The 25205-nt window shown below is 39.2% G+C and overlaps 2 protein-coding genes and 1 long non-coding RNA gene across 12 annotated transcripts; 2 read left to right on the top strand and 1 right to left on the bottom strand.

The window, feature by feature from the left end:
- The first annotated feature begins 1421 nt into the window (after positions 1–1421).
- On the top strand, positions 1422–7273 carry LOC136252594 (uncharacterized). Its single transcript, XR_010699725.1, has 5 exons — positions 1422–1461; positions 6498–6618; positions 6704–6807; positions 6851–6922; positions 7076–7273. It is a non-coding gene; the product is annotated as an uncharacterized lncRNA (long non-coding RNA).
- LOC136252572 (uncharacterized) lies at positions 1427–10229 on the bottom strand. Of its 10 annotated transcripts, none has more exons than XR_010699659.1 (6): positions 10126–10229; positions 3008–4602; positions 2502–2886; positions 2261–2302; positions 1658–1928; positions 1427–1611 (listed from the first exon to the last, which is right to left on the bottom strand). XR_010699659.1 is itself a non-coding variant. In XM_066045062.1 (4 exons), the coding sequence occupies exons 1-4, from the start codon at positions 5200–5202 to the stop codon at positions 1571–1573; spliced, it is 444 nt and encodes a 147-aa protein (XP_065901134.1). In that variant the 5' UTR covers positions 5203–6892; the 3' UTR covers positions 1427–1570. The 10 variants fall into 10 exon arrangements, 2 of the variants coding, with proteins under 2 accessions (XP_065901134.1, XP_065901135.1); XR_010699666.1 differs by having other exon boundaries at positions 1427–1597; XR_010699665.1 differs by having other exon boundaries at positions 2556–2886.
- On the top strand, positions 10209–24206 carry LOC136252564 (isoleucine--tRNA ligase, cytoplasmic-like). Its single transcript, XM_066045044.1, has 33 exons — positions 10209–10403; positions 10517–10592; positions 10657–10770; positions 11210–11296; positions 11512–11594; positions 11641–11692; positions 11742–11826; positions 11938–12066; positions 12827–12914; positions 12962–13022; positions 13078–13185; positions 13234–13356; positions 13425–13516; positions 13563–13661; positions 13731–13857; positions 14252–14325; positions 14377–14469; positions 14519–14623; positions 14874–14960; positions 15020–15103; positions 15193–15337; positions 15791–15911; positions 18903–18994; positions 19060–19137; positions 19545–19660; positions 19715–19817; positions 20646–20729; positions 20839–20974; positions 21958–22103; positions 22526–22621; positions 22859–23041; positions 23683–23898; positions 24143–24206. The coding sequence occupies exons 1-32, from the start codon at positions 10222–10224 to the stop codon at positions 23815–23817; spliced, it is 3384 nt and encodes a 1127-aa protein (XP_065901116.1). The 5' UTR covers positions 10209–10221; the 3' UTR covers positions 23818–23898; positions 24143–24206.
- Positions 24207–25205: the final 999 nt, after the last annotated feature.

The following is a 25205-nucleotide window of genomic DNA, read 5'->3' as shown; positions in this document are numbered from 1 at the left end:
CATAAGGAAAACAGTAACTGATGATATTAGGTGAACAATTGGTTATGTCACAGATTTTTCCTTTACCTTAAACATTGCAACTGGTGGAAAGCAAAGAAGTGGAGAATTTTACAATACCTTTATTGCTGCGTGCATAGAATCAGCAGATAGTATTCAAAATTCCTACAGTAGTATTTATAACACCACAAGTGGTGTTTGTCACTGTATAATGACCAACTGTATTGATTACAATGACAAGACAAACCATTGTGATCTGAAAGTCTGCCATGCATTGAAAGTGTTTACTGATGGTGCTGAGTCAATCAAAGTGGCAAGAGCAAAACAGTGGTTCAATATATAATTGCATGCACATAGGTGGGGGGGGCTAGTCTGCTGAGGAGGGCTTAAGCCCCTCTCAGAATGATATCTCACTGAGCATTTATACTGAAGCAGTACAAAACAGCCTATAGCCACCTGGAAACACTTGGTACAGTGGTAAGACACCAACTCTTAAAGTAAGAGGTCAGTAGCTGTAGGAAAATATATATGTTCAGTTTTTTATTACAGGTTTTTGCTTGAATGCTCTATTAGGGTGAGCATTCTATCACAGTATAAAGATCTATATCACAGTTTTCAGCCCCACTCCAAGAAGGATAATTTATTATGTTCATTAATGCATTGCCAAAATAGGTTTTTATAACTACAAATAATTATAATCTGATGTTTTAGTTAAAATACTTCAAATTGTACCTATAAGTTAATTTTGGTGAACTTTGAGACTGTTTGTGAAAGCTAAAATGGCTACAGCATCTGGGAGGCCCCGCTACCAGAGATTCCATATTCTGGTCAGCCCCCTTACATCAACTACTTCCTCTGCCACAGTCATTGCATTTACTGAAGCTGTAAACTGTCATCTTAGAAATTATGGAGAGGCAATTGGACAGCTGTTACTTTTTTTGTGTCATTTGTTATTAAAATGATGTCATGCATGATGCATCAATGTTTGCTGTAAAGTGAGGCAGTACAAATAAGATCAATCATCGAGTTTTCCTGTCTTAATTTCTTGATGCCATTTTGCAGTATTTAGTTTGGCAGAATTGATATGGATGACAGTAGAATTCATAAAGATAATGACAAGACTTCAAGTTGGATGGAAATGATTGGATCATGACACTACTAATCTTATACAAGGCATTGTCACAGAGAGAAATGTCCAATTTGCATGGAGCATAATGGCTGCACACTTGCATTGTGATAATGACAACTATTAACTGTTTTGTGTATTATGCATACGTGTGTGATATTGTGTATGTAAATGCATTATTCTCATTATTGATTGTTTATTGTTTTACTTTGAAGCCCTGCAGCAAGCAAGTCTTCCCACTACTACTAAACGCTACTACTTGCCATACAACATGTAGAATAAAATGAATGTATATACCTGACAAATATTTATCAGGAAAGCTGTCACAAAACAGCAATGTAAGTGATATGGATGGTATGTATTGACATCTTTATTGAGATTGTCACATTATAGATAATTAATGAGAATTGTGTATGGATACATAGTACATGTGTGTTTTTGTGCGTATTATTCAGTATATAACGAACTAATGTTCTGCTTGCAAAGACCTGTAAAATAGACACCTGTATTGCAATATAATTGAATATGACTTACAATTTTTCCAATTCTTTTTCAATTTCCTCACTTGATGCTGTAAGCTGTGTATGTTCTTTGATGGTCTTAAGCGGTACACTCCAAGTTTTGGGTTGTATACCATCATTTGAAGATAGCCAGTGATCAAATACTTCTATGCGTGAATCCTCTGGCTCATCGGGATGCTGCTTCTTTGTAAGTGTTTGATTCAACCTCCAAACAGTAGGCAACCTTTTTCCAACAGTGGTGACCCTTGGAACTACCACTTTGATCAACTGAGACATTTTAGGCACTATATAAAGAAACACATTCAAAACTGATTACTGCATGAAAATATGTGCCACATATAGTATAATTATTTGGATAGACAGTGGTGTTCTTAGTTCATCTGTGCTATGTATATAGTTGGTAACAACAAAAAAATAATAATACACACACCAAAACAAAGCCCAGAAGGACGGAAAAGCATTACAATGTGTGGAGACCTTCATTGACTGATAATCAACTCTATACAAAAATACAGTTCAAAATGCCTATACAATATTATATAGTTTCAAAGCATCTAGATATGACAGCTAAACTTCTGAAGATACAAATGCATTACTAAAGTATAGTTAACTATACCTTTATCGTGGAGAGCAGGAACAGTTTCTAATGCTGAATAGCCTGAAAATGAACAATTTTAGCAAGTAAAAACATTTCACATAGGACTCTTTATTCACAAGCTTATCCTTGTAAACAACATGCACAATGATTCTTATAATAAATGCTTAGTAATATGTTCCTTAAAGTTTAGGTTGTTGTACAAAAAATATCCCTGAACCAATTAGCTACACTACTAGAGTATTTTAATGCATTTAGCTACCTTCAATGTTGGCACAAACAGAAAACGGTAGTGCTTTGTAGGAATTTTAGTAACCTTAGATCTTTCATAATACACCAATGTGTTCTTTTGATGAATATCGAGGATGACATAGGGTGGAGATTTTTCATCATTGTTTAGTGGACACTGTAAACAAGTCACTGGAGGTGTTGCTGATGGCATGCATACTTTGCTGATCTCTGAGATGAAGGACTCCACACAGATTAACAATTCCCTGTATTGATGAAGAAGTAGGGGTAACTTATCACCAGTTCACTGCTCATCTTGAATTGTGATAAAGTATTCAATTTAAGGCTGAGACAACTGCAGCTGAAATTGTTGCCATTCTCCTATTTCAAAACAGAAGTATGCTGCTCCTCTGTAGATGCTATATGATAAAAGTTTTTAACATGAACCTTAGCAGTACTTGTTGAATACATGCACACATTACATTGCATTATATGAACACATACATACATATACATACATTCATGTGTACATATGCATACACTGTAGTGACATTTTGTAAACCGATTTATGAGATGCCCTTTCTGGCAGCGCCATTGGATGGTTTTCATTACTAACTTGTTGAATATACTCTCTGGTACGAATCTGTTTGCAAAGTAGTAGAGAGTACAAATATCTCCTTGCTTATAGGGCAGTATGTAACTTTCTCATCATACACAAGAAGAGAAGGGACCATGAACACCCTCCCTTTCTTTGACACATTCAACTCACGAGGAAACTTTGTGTTTGAAGGTAGCTCAGCAGCTAGGTCAAACCTACCTAATAAGCCCAACAAAATATTCTTATCATTAGACCGGCTGGATTGTTTTAGCATGTAATCAAGCAGTGGCTCACCAAGAAGAGCATACTTGTTGTACGCTCATAAGACTGTTGAAGCACTGCAGTGTTGGGAGTGTAATTGCTATTTGAGACAACTGTGCAGACAAGATCAGATACTTCCTGAGGAGATATGAACATTTCAGTTCTCAAAGAAGGCATTTCTAGATAGTAAAGCAGAATTCCCTTTTGGTGAAATACTGAAGTAGTGCATCAACCTCTTTTCTCTCCTTCAATACCAGCCATACTAGCTAAATCAGTAGCTTTTTCCAGTGTAAGCCTAACTGCAGTCTGTACTTTTTCCAGTATCTTTCCTTCAAAGTTGAGGTAGACAATTGGGTGCACATGTAGCATTGATCACCCACTCAGCAGCTTCCAAAATGGTAATCCTTAAATGATCAACAACCTCTGGATCAGGATTGCTGTTACCAATAAAATGGAAGGCTTCTTTTTGCGGATTCTGACAAATGCTCCAAGAAAGGCTTACCATCAAACAGCTGATAAATCATCTTGGCAATAGACTCTTGCTCTTCTAGCATGTGCTCCAACCATCAAAACTGTAGGAACACGAGCAGAAGTTGCTCCTTTTGGTGCCTGCTGTACACAGAGTGAAGTAGAAGCTCAATGGTCTCAATATTGATTTGCATTCCCCTGGTTTTGATCTTTTTTCCCAAACCTACCAAAACGCTGTCGACTGATCACTGGATCGTGTAGCTGTTTTGAAGCATCAAACACCAACAAAGCTGTATCTTCAATGGCCAAGCACAGGAAGTGTATTATAAAATATACTTCCTGTCCACCAATATCAAAGACAATAATTCTGATCATGCCATCTTAGGAGATTGCTTCACTAGCTGCTGTGGCTTTGGCTGCATCAATGACTTCTAGGGGAATTGGCTCTGTAGGTGTTACTGGTGAGGTGTGTTCTATTGATATCAGAGATATGGTGGATTTGACTTCACTTCGGTGCTGCTTAGGTATCTCAGATATTCGAAAAGTAGCAGTGATTGTATGCCACTTAGTAGAAGCCAGCTGACGATCAACACTGCAAGAGTTGATGGACACTACCACTGTAGATGTCTGGGTAGGTTGGAAGGGCTTGTTTAAAAGAGTGTTAATTGTCATTGTCTTGCCTGCTTCTTCAGCTCCAAGGTGACAAGCTTGAATTGGCTGCAAGATCTAGAACCTCTCTTTAGAGCTTCTTGGTAGCATCTGATTACAGATACATCAACTGATTCTTGTCCATCTTGCACATTACTACCTATATTTACATGAATAATTGTTCATCACATACAATTAAACTTAGTACCACAATTCAACTATAAATCCTTCTAACATGTGCCCTCAAGCTTGAGCATATATATCAAAAACTACCACAGTAAGAATTGCACAACAAATATGTGATGCAGCTATACATACACTGGAATTTTAAAACAAGTTTAGCACTACCGTACAGTGATACTATGAATTGACCCCTGTATGTACTCCCTTGATTCTAGGACCCCATACACCTTATATTTGTATATCTAATGTCTATACTCAGTAGAGTTTCCCTGTGAGTATTGGAATAGCATTTAAATGAGCAAGGACACATCCGGAGGCAATTAAGGCACACACAAATAATTTATTCGAGCAATTTGATTTTGTGATGCCAAATTACTCTATTAAAAATTAATTTTACCAAAACAGTTGTCTTGGTTGTGTCTCAATAGTATGCCACTAATGATTGTGCTACTGTTATAACACATATGGTACCTGTTGTATATAGTGTTACATCTGAACAATAGTGAACTCCAATACACAGTAGTATTTTCATCACAACACAAGTATTCCTCATGCTGATACGTACATGTACCACCATAACTGGGGGGTCAGGGGGCCATGGCCTCCACACTATTTTTCAAAAGTATGTTTTGGTCTCCACACTTTTGGGGCCAAGTAGCTCAGGTTGAAAAAAATCTGCCAAAGTTATACATTCACAGAAGAAATACATACCTTCATACAAGAAGACATGCAACCACCATAGAACAGCACAGTCTTTTGTGGCAGCACCAGTCTGTTGTGACTGCACAGCAACTATCAAGCTATCTACTGTATTAAACCCAAAAGTGCCTGTAATTTTATTTCTGTTTAGTTCTGGCACGTGATATTTTGCTGTTCAAATATTTTTTCTGGAGCCTGTGCAGTAGAAAGGTTGCCACATTTGTGGTAGCTAAAAGCATTACCCATGCATCCTCTGAAGGAAACTCTTCTGGTCTGATACCATGGTTGCATCATAGATAATGTATGCGTTCCATTTTGTCCACTACTTTGCAGACATACATTATCTATGGTTACATGTTCACATAATTTGAATAATACCCATGGAAGAGTCGTAGGCAAGTAGACGCACATTCAGTACAGAGTTTTGGCTAAATGAAGTATGACAGCCTACCGTTAATGTGAGTCTGTGAAACATTGCATATGTTAGTAAAGTCCACATCATCCATACAAAACTACTTAACATTATATACGTACCAGTGTTTTGGCACTTCCCCCTCCACTGAGATAGAGATATGCAGAGGGAATAAAACTATATAGCACAAGATCTCACTACAGTCAACTGTCTTGACCATGCTGCTAATTATGCTCTGAAATTCTAATTTTAGCAGCTACAATTAATTCACACACAACTATCAGTTGCCCTGACTGTTAGACATGAGGATACATGTAGTTTATAGGCATAGCTAATATACTGGTAAAGCTAGCAGCATAAGTAACATAATACCATCTATGCTACATTACAGGTAGTAGCCCATTAAAATCCATTAAAGACTGCGATTACTATGATGTTTGTATAATTATAAGACTGTAACCTGAAATTCCTGTGTTGGGGGTGGCACCCAAATGAAGAGAATGTAATACTACAGAGCCTGAGGGTTTCTAAGTTCCATAGAACCCTGTGTTTTGAAGTCTGACTTATTTAGACCACAACCATCCTACATATATGGTGATAAATCTCAAGTAGCAGCCTTTGTTATTTCATTGATACCCCACATGCTGTGGTCTTACTAGGTTGAAAATTTAGTATCTTTAGTTGATAGTTTACTGTTCAAATTGGCATATCTGTGCATATTTGTATAGTTATTTTTCACATATTTTAATGTACTCTCATAGTTCTTACATCATCTGTTCACTATGTCTGACCATGGGAATGAAAGAGAGTCCACATGCCAGAAGGAACTTTTGGTAATAATCTAATTCTTGATTTCAGAAATTGATGTTGTCATCACTACAGGTGAGGCAATCTGTTATAGTGCATTTGTGAGGATCATGTGGTTTATATTTCTTCCTATCTTTCAATGGTTTTCTAATGCATCTAGGGCCACTGTGTGGTGATGTCGTTACTTCTGGACTGGTGGACAGACAAATTGGAGAACTGTGATAGTTGGGTGTAGCCCATTAGCCTCGTGTGGACTCTTCAGCGGTGTGTATTGTGTTATCATGATGTGCCATACTGCATCATTTAGGGTGCAATCGTCAAGTGTTTCTGGCATTTCCCAGAGTGCTCCGGAGGTTTGTGGTCTCACTTAGTGGGTTAGGTGAGAATTTGTGTGTCATATAGCTCAGTCAAAGATATGAAAAGAATATAATTATATATATAAATGTTTCTATAGAATAATTTTATTATTTTATGTACATCCAGGGCATATATGCAAAACAGTTTAATGTAGTTCTCAATTTTCTTTTTGTAGTTGGTGTTGACCAGTTTATGAAGGAGGCTATAGATGTCGTGTATAGGTCTATGCAAATGGAGCCATCAAGTTGATTAATAGACATAGCTAGATTTTTTTGTGTAGTGATCTTCAGGTGTCACATTAATAAGCACCAGTTGCAATGTGAATGTTTTAGTGTTTGAAGTGTGTTTGTATGAAAATTGTTATAAGAGTTCAATGGCATTCACAAATGTGGGGGGTGGTAAGTTATCGGTCCAGCTATGGTTGTGACAAAAGAAGGTGCTCTAGTGTGGGATGTACCCTCCATAGCCTTGCTCACCTGATGTGTTGTGTGGTAAAGTATGTGGAGAGCAGATCAGATGATGGCATATGGTTAACAGTGTTCTCTACCATGTTGGCTATCTGAGGTAAGTAGAAGGTGAACAGTGTTGGGGGTAACGCGTTACATAATACGCGTTACATAATAATTATTATGCGCTTGTCAATTTCATGCCTCACCCCCGGGGGGGGGGGGATACAGGGGATTTGACAAATCGTGGTGTCAAATTCCCCACTACTGGGGAAAAATCGGCTGTCAAATCCCCCACCCCCTAGTAGGGGATTTGACAACACCTCAAGGATGACTAAGCGCATATTTCATGCATGCGACTATAGTAATAAACCTGCCCTGTAGCTAGTAAAATTATAGCAAGTGCGATTTTATTGTTTAGAAATGCAATTACCGAAAATCAGTTAGTGAATCATTGGACAGCTGTCAATTGCCCCAGGGGTGGGGACAAGAAGCAATGTCAAATTCCCACCTGGGGTGTGGGGACGCCCGGGTGTGGGGGGGTGGGGCATGAAATTGACAAGTGCATTACTTTTGTGTAATATAACGAAATATGCTGTAAAAACAGGTAATATAACTCAAGTTACCTTACTTGCAAATGTCGTTACCCAAGTAATGAAGTCAGTTACTGTATGTTTCTACTGACTGAGTAACTGACTGACTGTGACTGACTGATGCCTTCAGACTCGATAATGGCTAAGGCTATGGGCTTGATTTTTTTTACTGTTCGACGTCGCTTCGGCCCGACAGGTGCCTTTTGGCATACCGCATGCAGTACGTACAAATACAATGCATTCTTCATGAACTTAGGGGGCATCTCCAAACTGATTTTGGTACGCTTAACGTCATAATGACGTTAAGGGGGGAGGGGGATTCAGGCCATGATGTAGCTGAACTCTCTAGCATCCATTACGCTTCATTGTGAGCTATGTTAGACCCGTTACACAGCATTACAAATCAAGAACTGTTCGAAAAGCACCTCTGCAATCAAAGTAACCTATATGAAAAGTACGAATAACTTCTGTTGCAAAGGAAAGCCATCATTTGCTACTGCCAAATTGACACTTTTTGCTGTCAGCAAAGATGAATGGGACTCAAAGGAGGACACTGGTAAGTCCATGAAGAATGCATTGTACGTAATGCAGTATGCCAAAAGGCACCTGTTGGGTCAAAGCGATGTTGAACAGTGAAAATCTCAAACCCATAGCCTTAGCCGTTATCAAGTTACACTTGCCTGAAGGCATCAGTCAGTCAGTCAGTCAGTAGAAAATTCTGTTTAATAATTAAAAAAAATTCTGTAGCAACTTGTTGAAAGTGTTTCGGGCCAATCTGAAGACTTTTTTGGGCTTAGTTTTACCTAACCAATACTGCTTCATCGTTGTCAGGGAAAAGAGAGGCTGGCTTTTGGGTGATGTTTCTTCATGGGCCATGCCTACTCCTTTGTGGTCCCTCCTATACAGTTCTATCGTACTGTATGATACACATCAACATCATGATGCTCAGAAACAATCACAATTAATTCCAGAATTGCTATAATCTCACAGCCCTAATAATAAGTTGAATAATTGGTAACAGCCAATATTAGCTAATTTGTGAATATCAGTATCGGTAACGAAGCGGAAATAATTAGCCGATTAACTGAAGCCCACAATCAATCAATAGAGACAGTAATAATTATACATGAAAGTGCTGAATGCAGTAAAAAAATTATTTGTTTCAACTGCTTTGGCTTGTATGTCTATGAAAAGTATGATTGCAAGGTTATAGCAGGCTAAATTTATGGGCTGTCCATGCAATTAGTTAACTGCTCTTTGCAGAGTCTGGAATCCCACTAAAATCACTGTTTGAGGAGCTGCCTCATAACAATTTGGCTTCCAAGTCCATGAAAGGGGTCAGTGGTAAAGCTGTAACAGACCTTGTAGATTGGTCCACCCATGCAATTATCTACATTATCATTACAAATGCGATGTACACAAACTTTATGTGATTTTCTACTTCTCATCCCTTTATGAAGAATTGAAGAATAACAATATATAATCACTATTGGTTATATCGGCACATCGGCTACAGTAATGAGCATTCAGTCGGTATTGGTAATATGCATATCGGTACAACCTTAAAGGGTATGCATTGATAAATCCTATATAAAAAATCGATATACTCTAATAGAGCAGTCAAAACAGAATATTCATAATGGAACACTATTTACTATCTTGATAAAGGAGCTAAATTTTGAGTTTTACGGAGAATTTGAATGGATCATTACACTTTGGAAATGTGGAATCTGGAATAACGGATATCTAGTTTTACAGATTATACAAATAGCTATGTAACACTGCGGTGTGGGCAGATCAAACGAATTTTTGGGTATACATATCCGATATTACCCGTGGTTAGGGAATTATCTGTATAATGCTCTGTGTACTGTAGAGCTAAAACTTTCTCCAACAACTTTGCAACAATCGAGCTCGGCAACAATTAATCGGACTAACCACTGAAATGGGCTTACATTACAACGTTTCCAATCACTAGGAAATACACCAGTTTTTAAGGACTTGTTATCAACTGGTAGTATGGAAGTGACTATCTCTTTTCCCGTCCCCATACAAAAAAGTGGTTTGGATATACGGGGGACCATACATGCCATACGCGCTGGTGGGCAGAAGATCGAAACAAGGAATCCGAAAAGTCACAATATACCCTTAAACACCCCCTAACCAAACAATTAGCAACAACTCACTGATGCCTCCTGTCTTGTTCACTAGAAGGCGCTGACCAGGTAGATGCTGACGTCAGCGTCGTGCAAGTCCCCGTCCCCCCACATGCAGTTGTACGCATGCGTAGATTCATCGTACTACTTTACTGGCGTGTCTGTTTCGGTCAACTAGTCAAGCGAAAAATGTCTTCATATGTGCCCGACCAGATAAACTTTCCTAAAGAAGAAGAAAAGACGTTGAAACTCTGGAAAGAATTGGACGCATTCCAGACCAGCTTAAAGCAGTCCAAAGACCGTCCTAGGTAATATAAGAGTTGTATGTTAGTGTAGCTGTCTGATTTAGTCTGTAAAAAATCTTATGACAATTGTGATCGTGCACGAATGTATTAGAATACACCGCGAACCCCTTGTGTAGGTACACCTTCTACGACGGACCGCCATTTGCAACAGGTTTACCTCACTATGGTCACATACTAGCAGGAACTATTAAGGTGTGTGTAATCCTAATAGTGTAAGACATATCTGTTGTGTGTTATCCCTACCCCACGTGTGTAGGACACAGTGACACGGTATGCCCACCAGACAGGACATCATGTTGAGAGAAGGTTTGGGTGGGATTGTCATGGGCTACCAGTGGAATATGAGATTGATAAGACCCTTGGTATAAAGGTGAGTAGCATGGTATATAAACCTGTTAATGAGGACACCTACATAATCCAGACACTTAGTTAAGATATATACTGACCTGAACTACTATTGGTTGATCATGATGTCTGTATCACACTAGCTAGAGCCTGTTATGTGGACTATATTGCTATAATCAGTCATCCCAGACCACTTCATCTGTTCCTTTGGGTAAATTACTGTGCCATCATTAATTTGACCAACTTGGCAGTTGACTACTTGTATAGATGCTCTGAAAAGTAAAGGGGAGCCAATAACAGCAAGGTTTACCAACTCCAGTAACCTTCAGCTTATAATAATAGTACTTATTATTATATTGGTAGTTGATCTTGCTGGGTTATCTTTGACAAGGGACCACCTCCATGTATGATGTGACAGTATGTTAGTACACTACATATCATTACCATACATTGTTATGTTACAGGGCCCAGAAGATGTGAAGGCGATGGGTATAGGAGAGTATAACAAAGAATGTAGGAAGATTGTAATGAGATATTCTACTGAATGGAAGGTTTGTGATAAGAGGGCAACCAGCTCAGTGCTAGGATTAACAAAATCAACCTCTGTTAACCATTGTGTGTGACCAAAACCCATTGTAGTTGGGAAATTTACTATGATTAGCGTCATATGAGCAATATCTTAATAATGGCTGACCTATGTAGGTATTTCTAGCACTGAGAGGGTTGGGTGCTTATGTTTAAGGGTGCTCTTATATTCTGGTTACAGGAGATAGTTACAAGGTTGGGACGCTGGATAGACTTTGATAATGATTACAAGACGTTGTATCCATGGTTTATGGAGTCTATATGGTATGTGGTTGAATTATTAACATTGGTTACCATGGTGATAATACAGGTGGGTGTTCAAGCAGCTTTATGACAAAGGACTGGTTTACCGTGGTTACAAGGTGAGGGGCATATTTTAATATATCAGTGATGAAGTAGTTGTTGGATCAGGTGATGCCCTACTCTACCGGATGTAACACACCATTATCCAACTTTGAGTCTGGTCAGAATTATAAGGATGCTGTGGATCCTGCTGGTAGGTGCTTATGTATATATAAGGAGGTGCTTGTATAGTAAGTGTTTTTTTTGTATTGGTTAGCAATGTTTCATGTGCAATAATTTATTTTAGTGGTGCTTATTTTTCCAGTGATAGTCAATTTTCCACTTGATGATGATCCTAATGTTAGTGTGATAGCATGGACCACTACTCCTTGGACGTTACCTAGCAATCTAGCTCTCTGCGTGCACCCTGACTTCACCTATGTTAAGGTTAAAGGTGAGACTTAAATTTGAGTACTATTTGGGTCTAAATGGTTGGGAATTGTATCATTGTTATTGCTTACAATGGAACTACATCAAAAAGAACACCCTAAAGTGTGAACACCTTGATAATCAGGACACTTGTTCATGGTCCTATTTAGACCCCTCACTAATAAAGACTGCTTTAACCCGTAAACCCGCAGAGATCTTTTTGGGAATGCATGTTTACACGGTATAAGCATGCGTGGTGACACTAGGTGGGGTAACTTAATTTTTATAACCTACAACTACACATTGATCAAAAGTCTGTTCACTGGGCTACTTGGAGAAGGTTAAATGAACACTGTAACTACAGTGGCTTACTTGTTATGAAGTGATGAATAACAGTGAATCATGTCTCCGTGTTTCAAAGCTCTTGCGACGTATTTAATTTCAATTGTGGGTTTACTCACGTGACATATATGGCTTGATAGAAACTTTAACAGCGACTCAAACAGAAGTGATAGGAGCAAACCACCATTGACTTATGGGCCATTTTATAAAAGTATGTGTGCACAGAATTTGTGTTTCCTTACCGAAAATTTTATTTACACGGCTAGTTTTGACCTTATCATTTATGTAGCGTTCTAAGTATTATTTTAATCCTTGTTAATTAAACAGGTTTAAAGGTTAGGTTAGTGTCCAGAACAAAGTCTTGGTTTAGTTGAACATTTAAATCTTGTATACGTATACATGTACATACTATTGGTCATGTGTGTGAATTAAGGCTTTTTTAGACCAATCAAACAACAGTATTTACATCATGTTGGAGGACCGGTTGGAGGCATTGTTCAAGAATCCTGAGGAGTATGCTATATTGGAAAGGTTTGATAAGCTGGATTAGTTGTAGTGATGATATGATCTCTTCACAGGTTCAAAGGGATTTCCCTACTGAACAAGAAGTATCAACCATTGTTCTCTTATTTTGCCCATGTGAGCTATAGAGGATGCGAAAGCTGTTATACCAAATCCTTATTCTCCCTTACAGATGAAGCAGTCAGGTGGTGATCAGGGAGCATTCCGTATCCTTTGTGATACTTATGTCACATCTGATAGTGGTACTGGTGTGGTCCATCAAGCACCTGGGTTTGGTGAGGTAAGATGATCTCACCAATGAGGTCACATGACATCACACATGCTATAGGATGACTTCAGGGTATGTACACATTATGGGGTGATCAGGAAAGATGAGCAGGTAGTGTGTCCTGTAGATGAGACTGGCTGCTTCACTAGTCAAGTGACTGACTTTAAGGGACAATATGTCAAGGTATGCTAGGTGTATTTTCCTGAAAACATACTGTATTTGTAGTATTTCATAATCTTATTGTACACTAGTCAGCAGATAAAGGGATCATGAAGGTACTCAAACAAAATGGCCGTCTTGTTCACCAAAGCACAATGAAGCACAGCTACCCATTCTGCTGGAGGTAAGTAGAGGGTGTGGTTGATACCAATAGGAACAGTTCCTTACAGGTCGGAAACCCCCCTCATCTACAAAGCTGTCCCCAGCTGGTTTGTGAGAGTTGAGAGTATCGTTGATAAACTGTTGAAGAATAATCAGAAATGTTATTGGTAAACATGTTTATGTTGTAGTAACATGTATACATACATAATAATAATAATTGTTATTCTACCCCTCAGGGTACCAGAGTTTGTTAAGGACAAGAGGTTTCATAACTGGCTGAAGGATGCTTGTGATTGGGCCATCTCTCGTAACCGATACTGGGGAACTCCCATCCCATTGTGGGTATCAGATGATCTCCAGGAGGTATGACACTGCAACTATTAAGGTTCAGATAATTGTGACTGTTTGTAGAAAAACTGGTCTTGCCACATATTTAGTATTGAGAAATGCCCAGTTTTAAATATTTGAGTATTATAGCTTGGAAAGAAAGATGTGTAGATAAATTTGGTCAATCACAACTGGTTAAACTGAGAGAAATTTTCCAGCACAGGTCTTTTACAACAATACAGAGCTGTATACTGTAGATATGCATCCATATGAGATTTTGCTGATAACCGATATCGAATGATATTTTTCAATCCGATATATGTAATACTGCAAGCTTGTCTTTCAACTAATTTACTAGTTTCCATTTACTCTCTTTCTAAAGCATTCCTGTTTAGTGCATAACCATTACGTAATATATCCCTGTTGTTAGGTGGTGTGTGTGGGATCAATTGCTGAGTTAGAAGAATTATCAGGAGTCAAAGTGACCGACCTGCATCGTGAGAAGTGAGCCAGTCCGTCTCTGTGTGTCAGTCCTGTACACCACACGCTACACAGTGTGGACCCCATAACAATTCCCTCCAAGACTAGACCGGGAACTACCCTACATCGGATCAGTGAAGTGTTTGATTGTTGGTTTGAGAGTGGAAGGTGATTTCCCCTGTGTTATTATCATGTGATCACTTGTATGGTTTCACAGCATGCCGTATGCTCAGAGCCACTATCCATTTGAGAACAAAAAACAATTTGAGGCTACCTTCCCGGCTGACTTCATTGCTGAAGGGATTGACCAAACAAGAGGATGGTAAGTGTGTAACTGGTGTACAAAGATTATATGCTCTTGAATACATTCCCTACTTTGTATTAAGTAAATCTATTTTACAGTATTATGTTGTTATGTTGTGTCTGTGGCTGCGAAATTTTTTTCCACAACAAAACTGTGGGTATTTGTTCTTTACATTATCTGTTATAGCAGCATATGACGTACAATGAGGTTCAACATTGACAATTTGGTGCAATTTGTATGTCTGTCTATCCTATTGTTAATATTGTAGGTTCTACACACTTCTGGTGATCTCCACAGCACTATTCAACAAGCCTCCCTATAAAAACCTGATTGTGAATGGATTAGTACTAGCTAAGTGAGTAGGTGTAGTGATGTCATCATGTAATGTCATTACATCATGTGACATCATCATAGAGATGGTCAGAAGATGAGCAAAAGGTTGAAGAATTATCCTGATCCTGTGGAGGTGGTGAACAAGTATGGAGCTGATGCTCTAAGGTCGGTAGGGGCTAACAGTGAGCTTAACACTGTTGGTGATGTCATACTGTTACGCTATACACGTTAATCCTATTATGCTGGTCATACAGGTTATATTTGATCAACTCGCCGGTGGTCAGGGCAGAGGTGCTCAAATTCAAGGAGGATGGTGTTCGTGACGTAGTGAAGGATGTGTTCCTCCCATGGTACAATGCTTATCGCTTCCTTGTGCAGAATGTGCAGAGATTAGAAACTGTGAGTAGTGGGTGTGGTCTTGTGTTGGTGGGACCTGGATACTTCACCCTCCACCTCCTTGGGACCAAGTGACCTGATTATCAAGGTGTCCTACTAAGGGATATTGGGACCTTAACTAAATATTGTCTGGATCATGTTGGTGTCATCCTATATACGGTGTAATCTATTGAAATCTCTCCTAATGATCATGACCTCAACATGTCAAAACTTTGATCTGTATGAAAAGGCGAAGATTTTGTTGCCTGTAATTTAAGTCATATCCATGGCAAAGCGTTGCTGTGTATTATCGTAATAAAAGTGGAATGCCATTATCCCAAAAGTGGTCACCATTGTCTTGGAGTTATTTATACGTAGGTTGCATCCATTATTTATTTAAATCCAACAATGCAGATGTACGTAGATGTTTCCTGTGCTGCATTACACATGTACCTATCATTGTTTTCTAATTACCAGGAGGAAGGAATATCATTTAAACATGATGATACACTGACCTATACTAGTACTAATCTGATGGACAAGTGGATAGTGTCCTTCACTCAGAGCTTGTTGTCTTTTGTTCATGAAGAAATGGACCGTAAGTGTGTACAAGCATGGATACTATACTAATAACACGGGATTGGAAGCTCCGTTTGCGGGCTCAATATAGCTTGTACATTCCAAATAAGCACTCCTCATAGTTTCGCGGACTTGCCTTTCAGTTGGTGAAGGCCACAAAAATCTGGTTATATTGATACTAACTTAGCTAAGGGTAATGAAGAACAAGTATAGGGTGATATATGAGCTAGTATTTCTGTGCAATTAAGCTCAAATTGTCTTGTAGCACAACGTAAATTGGGGAACACTATGAAACCGTATTCTGTACTCTTGCCAAGACTTTGAAGACATACAGTGAAAACTAATGGAATTGTATTAAAGTGCAAATGGCTTGTGCCGCACATTGGTACAATTCAACACTTTTTCCAGAAGATTTTTAGTGTTAATCAAATGACAAGTGACATACTTTGTGTACCTGTTTCGGGTATTTCTAAGCGTCCTCCAGACAATTGCTAAAATTATGGCGAAGCTAAATGATTCGTGTAACCAATTACAGTTCTTTGTTTTGTACGGACCAGTTTAAGCTCGTGGAACAAGACTCAAATCCCATCCTGTGATAATAGAGCATAGCAACCAAGATAGCAACATAACTAATGACATGACGCAACCATCAAATTAATTACTTCCGGTACAACGAGGAGTGCCGGCGTGCAAAACAGAGCTTCCGATCCCGTGTTATTAGTATAGTATCTATGGTACAAGTTATATATAAAGTGTATGATAATGTACAAGTGTATCTGGACAATTTAGGATGTTTGGAGTTTAGTCCATAGCATCTTGGCAGTTCGTCTTGCTGTGTAAGTTTGACAGACTGTCAGCATTGTCTAGTGTCTCTGTCCTTGTCATATGACATAGTGAATAGTGAGGAAATAAGGCTTTTGAAAGGAGCCCCAATAGTGGCTCAAAGAATGGCTTTACTATTGCAGCACACATACATACTCTTTCTGCCACTATTTCTAACCACCCTACTACTCTTAGGAGACAAACCCCAACACACGTATATACACCTCATGCACTATATGGAGATAACTCTGTTCCTAGCATAACATCCAAATAACTATTTTCTTGGAATACACACATATTGTAAGTATTTCATTGTGTTAGTAATTGAGTCCTCCATTCCTGTGGATGTGGTTGTGTAATACATTAATCACATGATCACATGATCACATGACTGTACAATGATAATCATTGGCAATTGCAGTTGTGCCCACAATTGTGTAGTTCTATGAGATTTAACCATTCACTGTTTGTCTCCCAATGACGAGGGTTTCAATTTAAAGACTGACCCTTTTAGAACAGTAGTGTATACGTATAAGTACTTTGGAAAATCTGGTACATACAGACATGTGTCCAGTGACAGCAGTCCCAAACTAGTTGTAGTCAGGGAAAACAATGCCAAGTGGTTGTTACCTTATCAAAATGGCAACTATCTCACTGGACAGCTCCATGGCAACACCTCTGCAGACAGCAGTAGTAGATGTACCACATACTTGTATCTGTTATCATACATTGGCCCTAAGATCACTCATCTTTTCTTGTGTAGTGGGCCAGTGCCTGAGCCAGCAGCTTTCTTGTCACTAGTTTCTGTGTTACGCTTAGAACATGTTATCAAATTAATTTTACATTTCTATGAAACTCTGTTCTGTAGTCTTCTGAAACAAAGATAAGCAGAAAGAGTCGCGTATTCTCTACAGAAGCTTGACTAGTGACCCGACAGAAAGGCTGTATACACCCTGTCTTTGATGGTCACATAGATGGATGGCTCTTTACACTCCTTCAATCATATGTAAGTGCTGAGGTTTGCAGCTTCTTGATAAAGGCTATGGGATAGTAAACCAGGGGGGCTTAGTGCTTTACCTCTAGTATCATTAGCCCATGAAGTGGAAGTAAGTGACCATCTTGCTATAACATTCCAGGCAATACTTGTAGTATTATCTGTTATGACACATGCCACATTATTCTGTAACGGTTTCCAATACTGCTGCTATGTTCAGCATTGTGACTATCTGGGAGCTAGTACTTTGGGTAGAACCAAAGTACCTCTTAAGAGTAGCAACTTGTGGATCATTGAGCTGTATTTCCATAAACTTATTGGGATTTGCAAGCAAGATGTCTGTATTCACTGTTGTTGTCAGTGGGTTTGTCAGCATAGAAGTTACTAGTTCCAGTCAGTACAAGTACAAGATGGCCCCAGGAAAGAATCATAGCATATTTGACCCAGCAACTGCAATAGTGGTGATGATAGTCATAAAAAGTTTACCCATGCCTATAAAATGTTGTTTCTGACTCACTGACCATACCCCTTCCCCTCCCCCCTACCGGACTCAGAAGACACTGGAGGAGGATGTCTTTTTCATTGACTGCTGTACCTTTAACAGCTTATTTACTGTAGTGAAACTTGTCATCATGTACCTATTACAATAGTCAGTTTTACTATGTTTTGTAGTGAAGTGGCTGCTGTCCCAGTCACCTGGCCCACAAGGTTGCATACTCATCAATTTTAGATCAACTTGTTAACCAGCTAACTGCATCCTGCAACAAGTTTTGCTGTAGATGTTGGTGAAGAGGTTGATTAGATTACCAATGGCATTATTTGAGGCTTCAGGCTCAGCTACAAAGGAGATAATCAATTTAGAATTGGTGGTGAGATGGATTTGGTTTTGAGGGTAGTATAATTATGAGATGTTGCACATGGACGTTGTTTAATAATCTTGGACCACTGACCTCACTGTACAAGATTGTCTTGGGTATATAGATGCCTTGCCTTTGTCTCCAAGTATGATTCTTCAGTCATCATGTCCAAGTGTTGAGTAAAATAATTTCTGAGGTAAGATACTGCACAAGATATCAAGTGTATCAAGACCTCATCTCTTGAGATACAATTTGGCAATAAAAATCTAATTGTTTATAGTGTGTAGCTCTTGAGTTACATGTGTATACTGGTGATATCCATGTCACTCTCCTCTAGGTTACAGACTGTACACTGTTGTGCCACGTTTAGTTCGTTTCATTGACCAGTTGACAAACTGGTATGTCAGGTTTAACAGGCGAAGGATCAAGGTGTGTTACTGAGTCCATTAACTAGTGTGTCACTAAGTGTGTTCTCTTCATCCCCTCCCCGGTAGGGAGAGACAGGCCAGGAGGAGTGTCTACAGTCACTACATACACTGTATGATGTGCTCTACACCATGTGTAGAATGATGGTAAGTCTGTGTGTGCGCGTGCGTGTGTGTGTGGAACCAACAACAGAGGTTTGGTTATCTGAACTAATGTTGGGTGTGTGTGTTTATGCAATTAAAAAGCAAACACTGGTACAAAAGTGTCCTGGGAAGGACAACTTGATCGAATACTGTATACAACAGCTCAGTTTAATACTCTACTAAAAGCATACAACTCAATGGGACCACAATGTGTAGTAACTGATTATACCTACAATACCTCTCTTAAAATGATACAGTAGGCCATATTAGGAATGATGATGTTGGTCCCAGTAGGTTAAACTGATTACAGTTTCTTTGAAAGTTTTAGATCCCAAACTGTCCATAACAAAGAGATACAATGACAGAATATGACTACACTTACCTCTTGTAATATATTGTCACTACTACAGGCACCGTTCACTCCATTCCTCACGGAGCTGATGTATCAGAATCTGAGACAATTGTTGGTAGCCAGTCAGAATAGTGGTAATGCCAGTATCCATTATCTGATGATGCCTCGGGCTAAGTGAGTGATCACATGATCTCTATGGTTGTTGCTAGGTGACTTGTACTCTTACAGTATGGCAGTGGTTGATTTAGAGATAGAACAATCAATGGCCAGTATGCAGGTTGTGATTGAACTAGGAAGGGTGATCAGGGATAGGAAGGTGTTACCTGTTAAGGTAAGGATAGTTGTGTTTTATGTGTACACCCCTCATAGCATTGTGTGGGTATGGGTGTGGGTATGGGTATGGGTGTGCGTGTGCGGGAGTGTGCATGCGTGTATGCTGTGTGTACAGGAGTGTGCATGCATGTATGCTGTGTGTGCGGGAGTGTGCATGCGTGTATGCTGTGGTACAGGAGTGTGCATGCGTGTATGTTGTGTGTGCAGGAGTGTGCATGCATGTATGCTGTGTGTACAGGAGTGTGTGTTTGTTTACATGATTGTGGTATAGCATGGTATATGTGTAATGCAATTAACTTTCACCACAAAGTACATGACCATATTATGTGGAGTAACATATGACTCATTGTTGACACATGGTGGTCGTGTGATATGGACATAGTGTAAACTGTCTGAGTAAACAGTGAACAGCTACAGTAATTACTGATAGTGTGTGTTGGCCAGGAGCCATTAAGTGCTGACCTTGCAATGCCCTGGTCAGCATGGTATATGTAAATGCTTATTCTGCTCTACTGGCGGCGTGCCTCACTACTGTGAGTCTTGATTAAAGGCATATCCTTATTTAGTTGTGGCCAATAAAACAATATCATTGTTCAGTACTAGCTATTACTCCACTACACTACAAGCTTGAACACAAGAAACTGGTCATCCCAGCTACATGTGTAGTTTAATTGCATATGACCAGACCTTCATATTTTTATGATATTGTAATCATCTACTATATGCACATAAGAGTTTATACACTACAGCTACTGTAGCTATATCACAAGTGATGGTCTATCACACTTTACTGGTTTGTATTATTTCCTCTTGTCACTTCATGTAGTATCCTCTTCCAGAAGTTGTGGTGATCCACAGAGACCAGTCTGTCCGAGATCATGTGAGCTCACTAAAGAGTTATATATTAGAGGTCAGTCACACATACTGTACACACTTGGTTACACACTTGGTTACACACTTGGTTACACACTTGGTTACACACTTGGTTACACACTTGGTTACACACTGTTGCTATGCAGGAGTTGACTGTCAAAGAACTAGTTGTTGAGACCGACGAGAAGCCATACAATGTACAGTTGAAGGCACAACCGAACAGTGAACGACTTGGCAAGAGACTTAAGAGAGAGTTGAAAAAAGTGTCAGCAGCCATTAATGGTGAGGATCCGTAGGAAAGCACTATTAACATGTTAGGTGATGTAACTGTTAATCAATCAAAATAGTTCAATTGTAGGGCCAAACTGCATCAAAGAGACCTTTCAACGCACAGAACATGCCTAGACTGCTTGCATTCAAGTTTTAAGGATGGTTTCCATATAACCGCAAACTGCCTGTGTTGTTCAGAGCATCTGCAGTAGTCTGCAACTAGCCACTCTGGCCTGTAGCAGTAGATATCAGTCCACTACAGGACTGTATTTCTCCATATTACATGAAGTTTAATGAACCTTGGCAAGGAACCTGGCAGCAAAGGTATGTCTTTGTTACAACATGGCCCATTGCAGTTTAGTGACACAAGACAAAGTGTGGTACACATGTTGGCTTCTTTGTGGTGAGCTTTGCCAGTGCTTGCCTGTGGTGTTTGTTACAAATTCTCCTGCCTCAGATACTGAAAAAACTGGAAAAGTCTCAACTCTTGAAGCAGAGTTGTTGCAACACCAGCGAGTTATGTTTCTTACACGCTCCCATCAAGACCTTAGTTATAATCACAGATAGTTTGCAGTTATTTAGAAACCAGCCCCTTTGGTGACAAGATTTTGACTCATCAGCCTTCTCACAAGTCCCAAGTGAAAAAAACACTTTATGTTAAACTACTTACATTACCTTTGAGTAAATGGCTGGTGCACTATGCGTCAGCTAAAGTAGTGTGTGGTTAGCAAAGGTCACAACTTGCAGGCTTTGAGCGTGTTATATATGCATACATCAGCTCTGTTTCAACTTTGGGATGTTTCTACTGAAATTCACAGTGTGTTGTACGTAATTACGTACTGTAACAAATGAGTCACTCTGGATAGTGACTATATTAGGTAGGTTAACTTCATATAGCAATGAAGCTTCTTATCTCATAGCACCCACGTGTACATAGTTGGACTACTTACTGTAGTATGTTTACCATTGTGGCTTGTCACTTCACATTGTTACAGCTTTCACTGAAGATGACATCAAGGAGTTACAGTCATCAGGGGAAATGGTAGTTGCTGGCCACACCCTAACAACAGAAGACATTAAACTACTCTACACTGTTGATACTTCTCAGTCCTCTAACTATGAAGCACACTCTGATGGGAAGGTGTGTCTGTCTGTGTTTAGTGTCTGTGTGTGTGTCTGTCTGTGTATAGTGTCTGTCTGTGTGTGTAGTGTGTCTGTGTGTAGTGTCTGTGTGTGTAGTGTGTGTGTGTGTGTGTGTGTGTGTGTGTGGTGCAGTGCATGTCTGTATGTCTGTGCGATGTGTGTGTGTGTGTGTGTGTGTGTGTGTGTGTGTGTGTGTGTGTGTGTGTGTGTGTGTGTGTGTGTGTGTGTGTGTGTTAGACCAGTGTGGAACTCTCCAAAGTAAGAAGTAAGAACACAATAGAAAAGGTACTTGTAATTTTAGTCCCAAAGTGTTCATTATGACTATGACACCGTGTCAGGTTAATGCTCTAGTTTACACAACTAGTTACAGTCACTTGATAATGATACTGCTAGTATTATAATAGCCTATTCCACGTACAGATGTTAGTGTTACTCAATTGTACTCCAAGTGATGAGATGAAACAAGAAGGAATTGCTAGGGAGGTAGTGAACAAGATACAGAAACTGAGGAAGAAGGTAAGCATTACCATGTAATGGTTGCCATGTATCATATAACATCACATGTGCACGCACACTCTCATACTTGTTAACGCCATCATCATCATTCAATGATAGTTTGTCCTTAGGTATTCTTGGCCAAATATACACTGTACTACTTTGAATACTCGCTTTGATGAGAAAGGATTTGTTCACACACACAACACTACACACAAACTACATGCACACTTAATAACAACACTCTCTACCACACAGGCAGGGTTGAAGGCTAGTGATGAAGCCAGTATAGTGTACTCATATGTGGGAAACCTGAAGAAAGCTGTTGAACTGTCTAATGTCATCAGTGACTATAAGGACTACATCACCACAGCAACAAAGGGTGATATTTCACCAGGTGATGCCCCTGGTGCTGATGTCATAGCAGAAGATGAACAAAAGGTAATTAAATGTCACCAGTTGACAACAAAGTACCAACACATAATATGTTAACGTGAAACCTTGTTAGTAGCCATACCTCCCTTAGGAAAGTGTTTACCCTCCTTGTGTTAACAGTTTCATTGTTAACCCTAGGAAAGTGTTTACCATATTTTAACCCATTAACATCTGTACTTGCAATACAGTGTGAATAATTCCCAGACTGTTTTTGTTGTCAATATTGTCCTGGGTGGCAAGGTACATCTTTCCTTGGCCCTTCCTTAGATTTGCATATTCTCCACCTATACATGATACAGTGCAGGTTTATTGTGCATCACATGCCACGTCGGGTTTCTACTAGTGTCTTGTATAAAGTTTGCCAGATGTTATGTACATATCGCTGTGTAGCAACCAACAGTCTTGGTCCTGAAATCTATCCACTAAAATATTACAGTAAACACCCACCCAAATTAAAACGACTGTTCTATTAGAGTATTTGTGTGTGTATTCTGTTAGAACAGTTGAACACTCTGTGTACAATATAAACCTATCTGTATGTTTCACTTATCTGAACACTTCATATCATTTCCTGAACACTTCTTATCATTTCCTGAAACCATTTTAGTTTAGAAGATCTACTGTATTCATTTCTCTTGCCCCCACAGATCAAAGGTTTGGAGGGAGCCAGTCTCAAGTTATGGTTGGTGTCAAAGAGACAATACCATACTACTGCTACAAGTAGTGGTCCCCCTCGATGTCGCTATGTCAACATGTCAGTGTTGCCGGGGTCCAGTATATGATGTGGTGGTACTACCGGAACATTGTTACTGGAGAACCCTGTGGGAGAAAATGTGTTGAGCTATGAGAGGTTACTACTGGAGGTATGGACTATAGTTGTGTATTGTGTGTGTATGAGGCAGTGAGGCCAAGTGGCTAGAGCACTGGCCTGAGGTTCAGGTTTGATTCCCAGTTGCTATTATTGTTTCCTTGTACTGACATTGCTCCAGTCTACCCACCCAACTAGGATCACCAAACTAGGATCACATACCTATTGAACTAGAAAATGTCAACATACCACACTACCATGTGATACATTACTATTACTCACACTGACTTGTCTTACAGGCTGGGGTGTTGTTCAACTGTCATGGCAAGAAGATCTCGCTATATCAACTAACCAAAGACAGTAAGTTACACACATCAATGTCTAATGTGTATTAAATATAACGGCTAGACCATGTATGGTTGTGTGTACTGTAAGGTTTTCTCCATATACAGTGCTCCCCATTTATCTGAACCAAGTACTTGGTTATCCAAACAGTAGAAATGATGACTGCTCTATTAGAGTATTTTGTCTACGATGAATGTTTTATTAGAGTATTTTAACAGAGCTCTGTATGTAAGGATTATCCGAACTTTGAGTATGTTTTGGTACCATGGGGGTTGGATAATCAAGGGAACACTGTAGAAATAGTTAAGACATTCGACCAATCATATTGGTTGTTTGTTAACTTCACAGTTAAGTGTAGAAATTACATGCACATCATTTCTATATTGTTGTCTTGCAAGAACTATTGTACCTTCATACCATAGTGTATACAATCATAGATAATAGAGGACATGAAAGGGATAGGAGACATAATGTGATGTCACAAAATACGTACATTTCTATTGGAATTCCGTGCATTGCATCACAGACATACTCGTTACACTTGCTGCGCTTGTATCAAAGAGAAACAAATTGTTGTAATGACAGAATTTGTAACTAACAACTGAAACTTTGCTACAGTGAACTCAAGTAAGTAATCGAGGGAACTAGGATGGTACCAACCTTCAAGGAAGTTATACGTAAAATTAAAGGAGATTGAAAGTGAAAAAAAAATAATGGCCCAGAATTACTTTAAACTCCATAACTTTCTTGTAAATATATTCTATCCTTTTAACTGTGATAAACCTATTTCTTACCATTTAACAGAGAGAACCAGAGGGAATATCAGAACAAAACAGGAACTGTTGCTCAAAGAAATGACTAAGTCTCTTCCATTTTTACCAAAAGTTAAACCACTTAGCAGTACAACGCAACGGTAAAAAACTGTGTTGGTGACACGCCTAGCTTACCACAAGATTTGAAAGTGGAACCAGCTATACAAGAAGCAGTATGGACGAGGCATGAAGGTACTATGAGTGA

The sequence above is a fragment of the Dysidea avara genome, chromosome 4 (genome assembly GCF_963678975.1).
Source record: "Dysidea avara chromosome 4, odDysAvar1.4, whole genome shotgun sequence".
Lineage (NCBI taxonomy): Eukaryota > Metazoa > Porifera > Demospongiae > Dictyoceratida > Dysideidae > Dysidea > Dysidea avara.
Note: the sequence above shows the minus strand (reverse complement) of the source record. Positions and strands in the feature narration are given on the sequence as shown.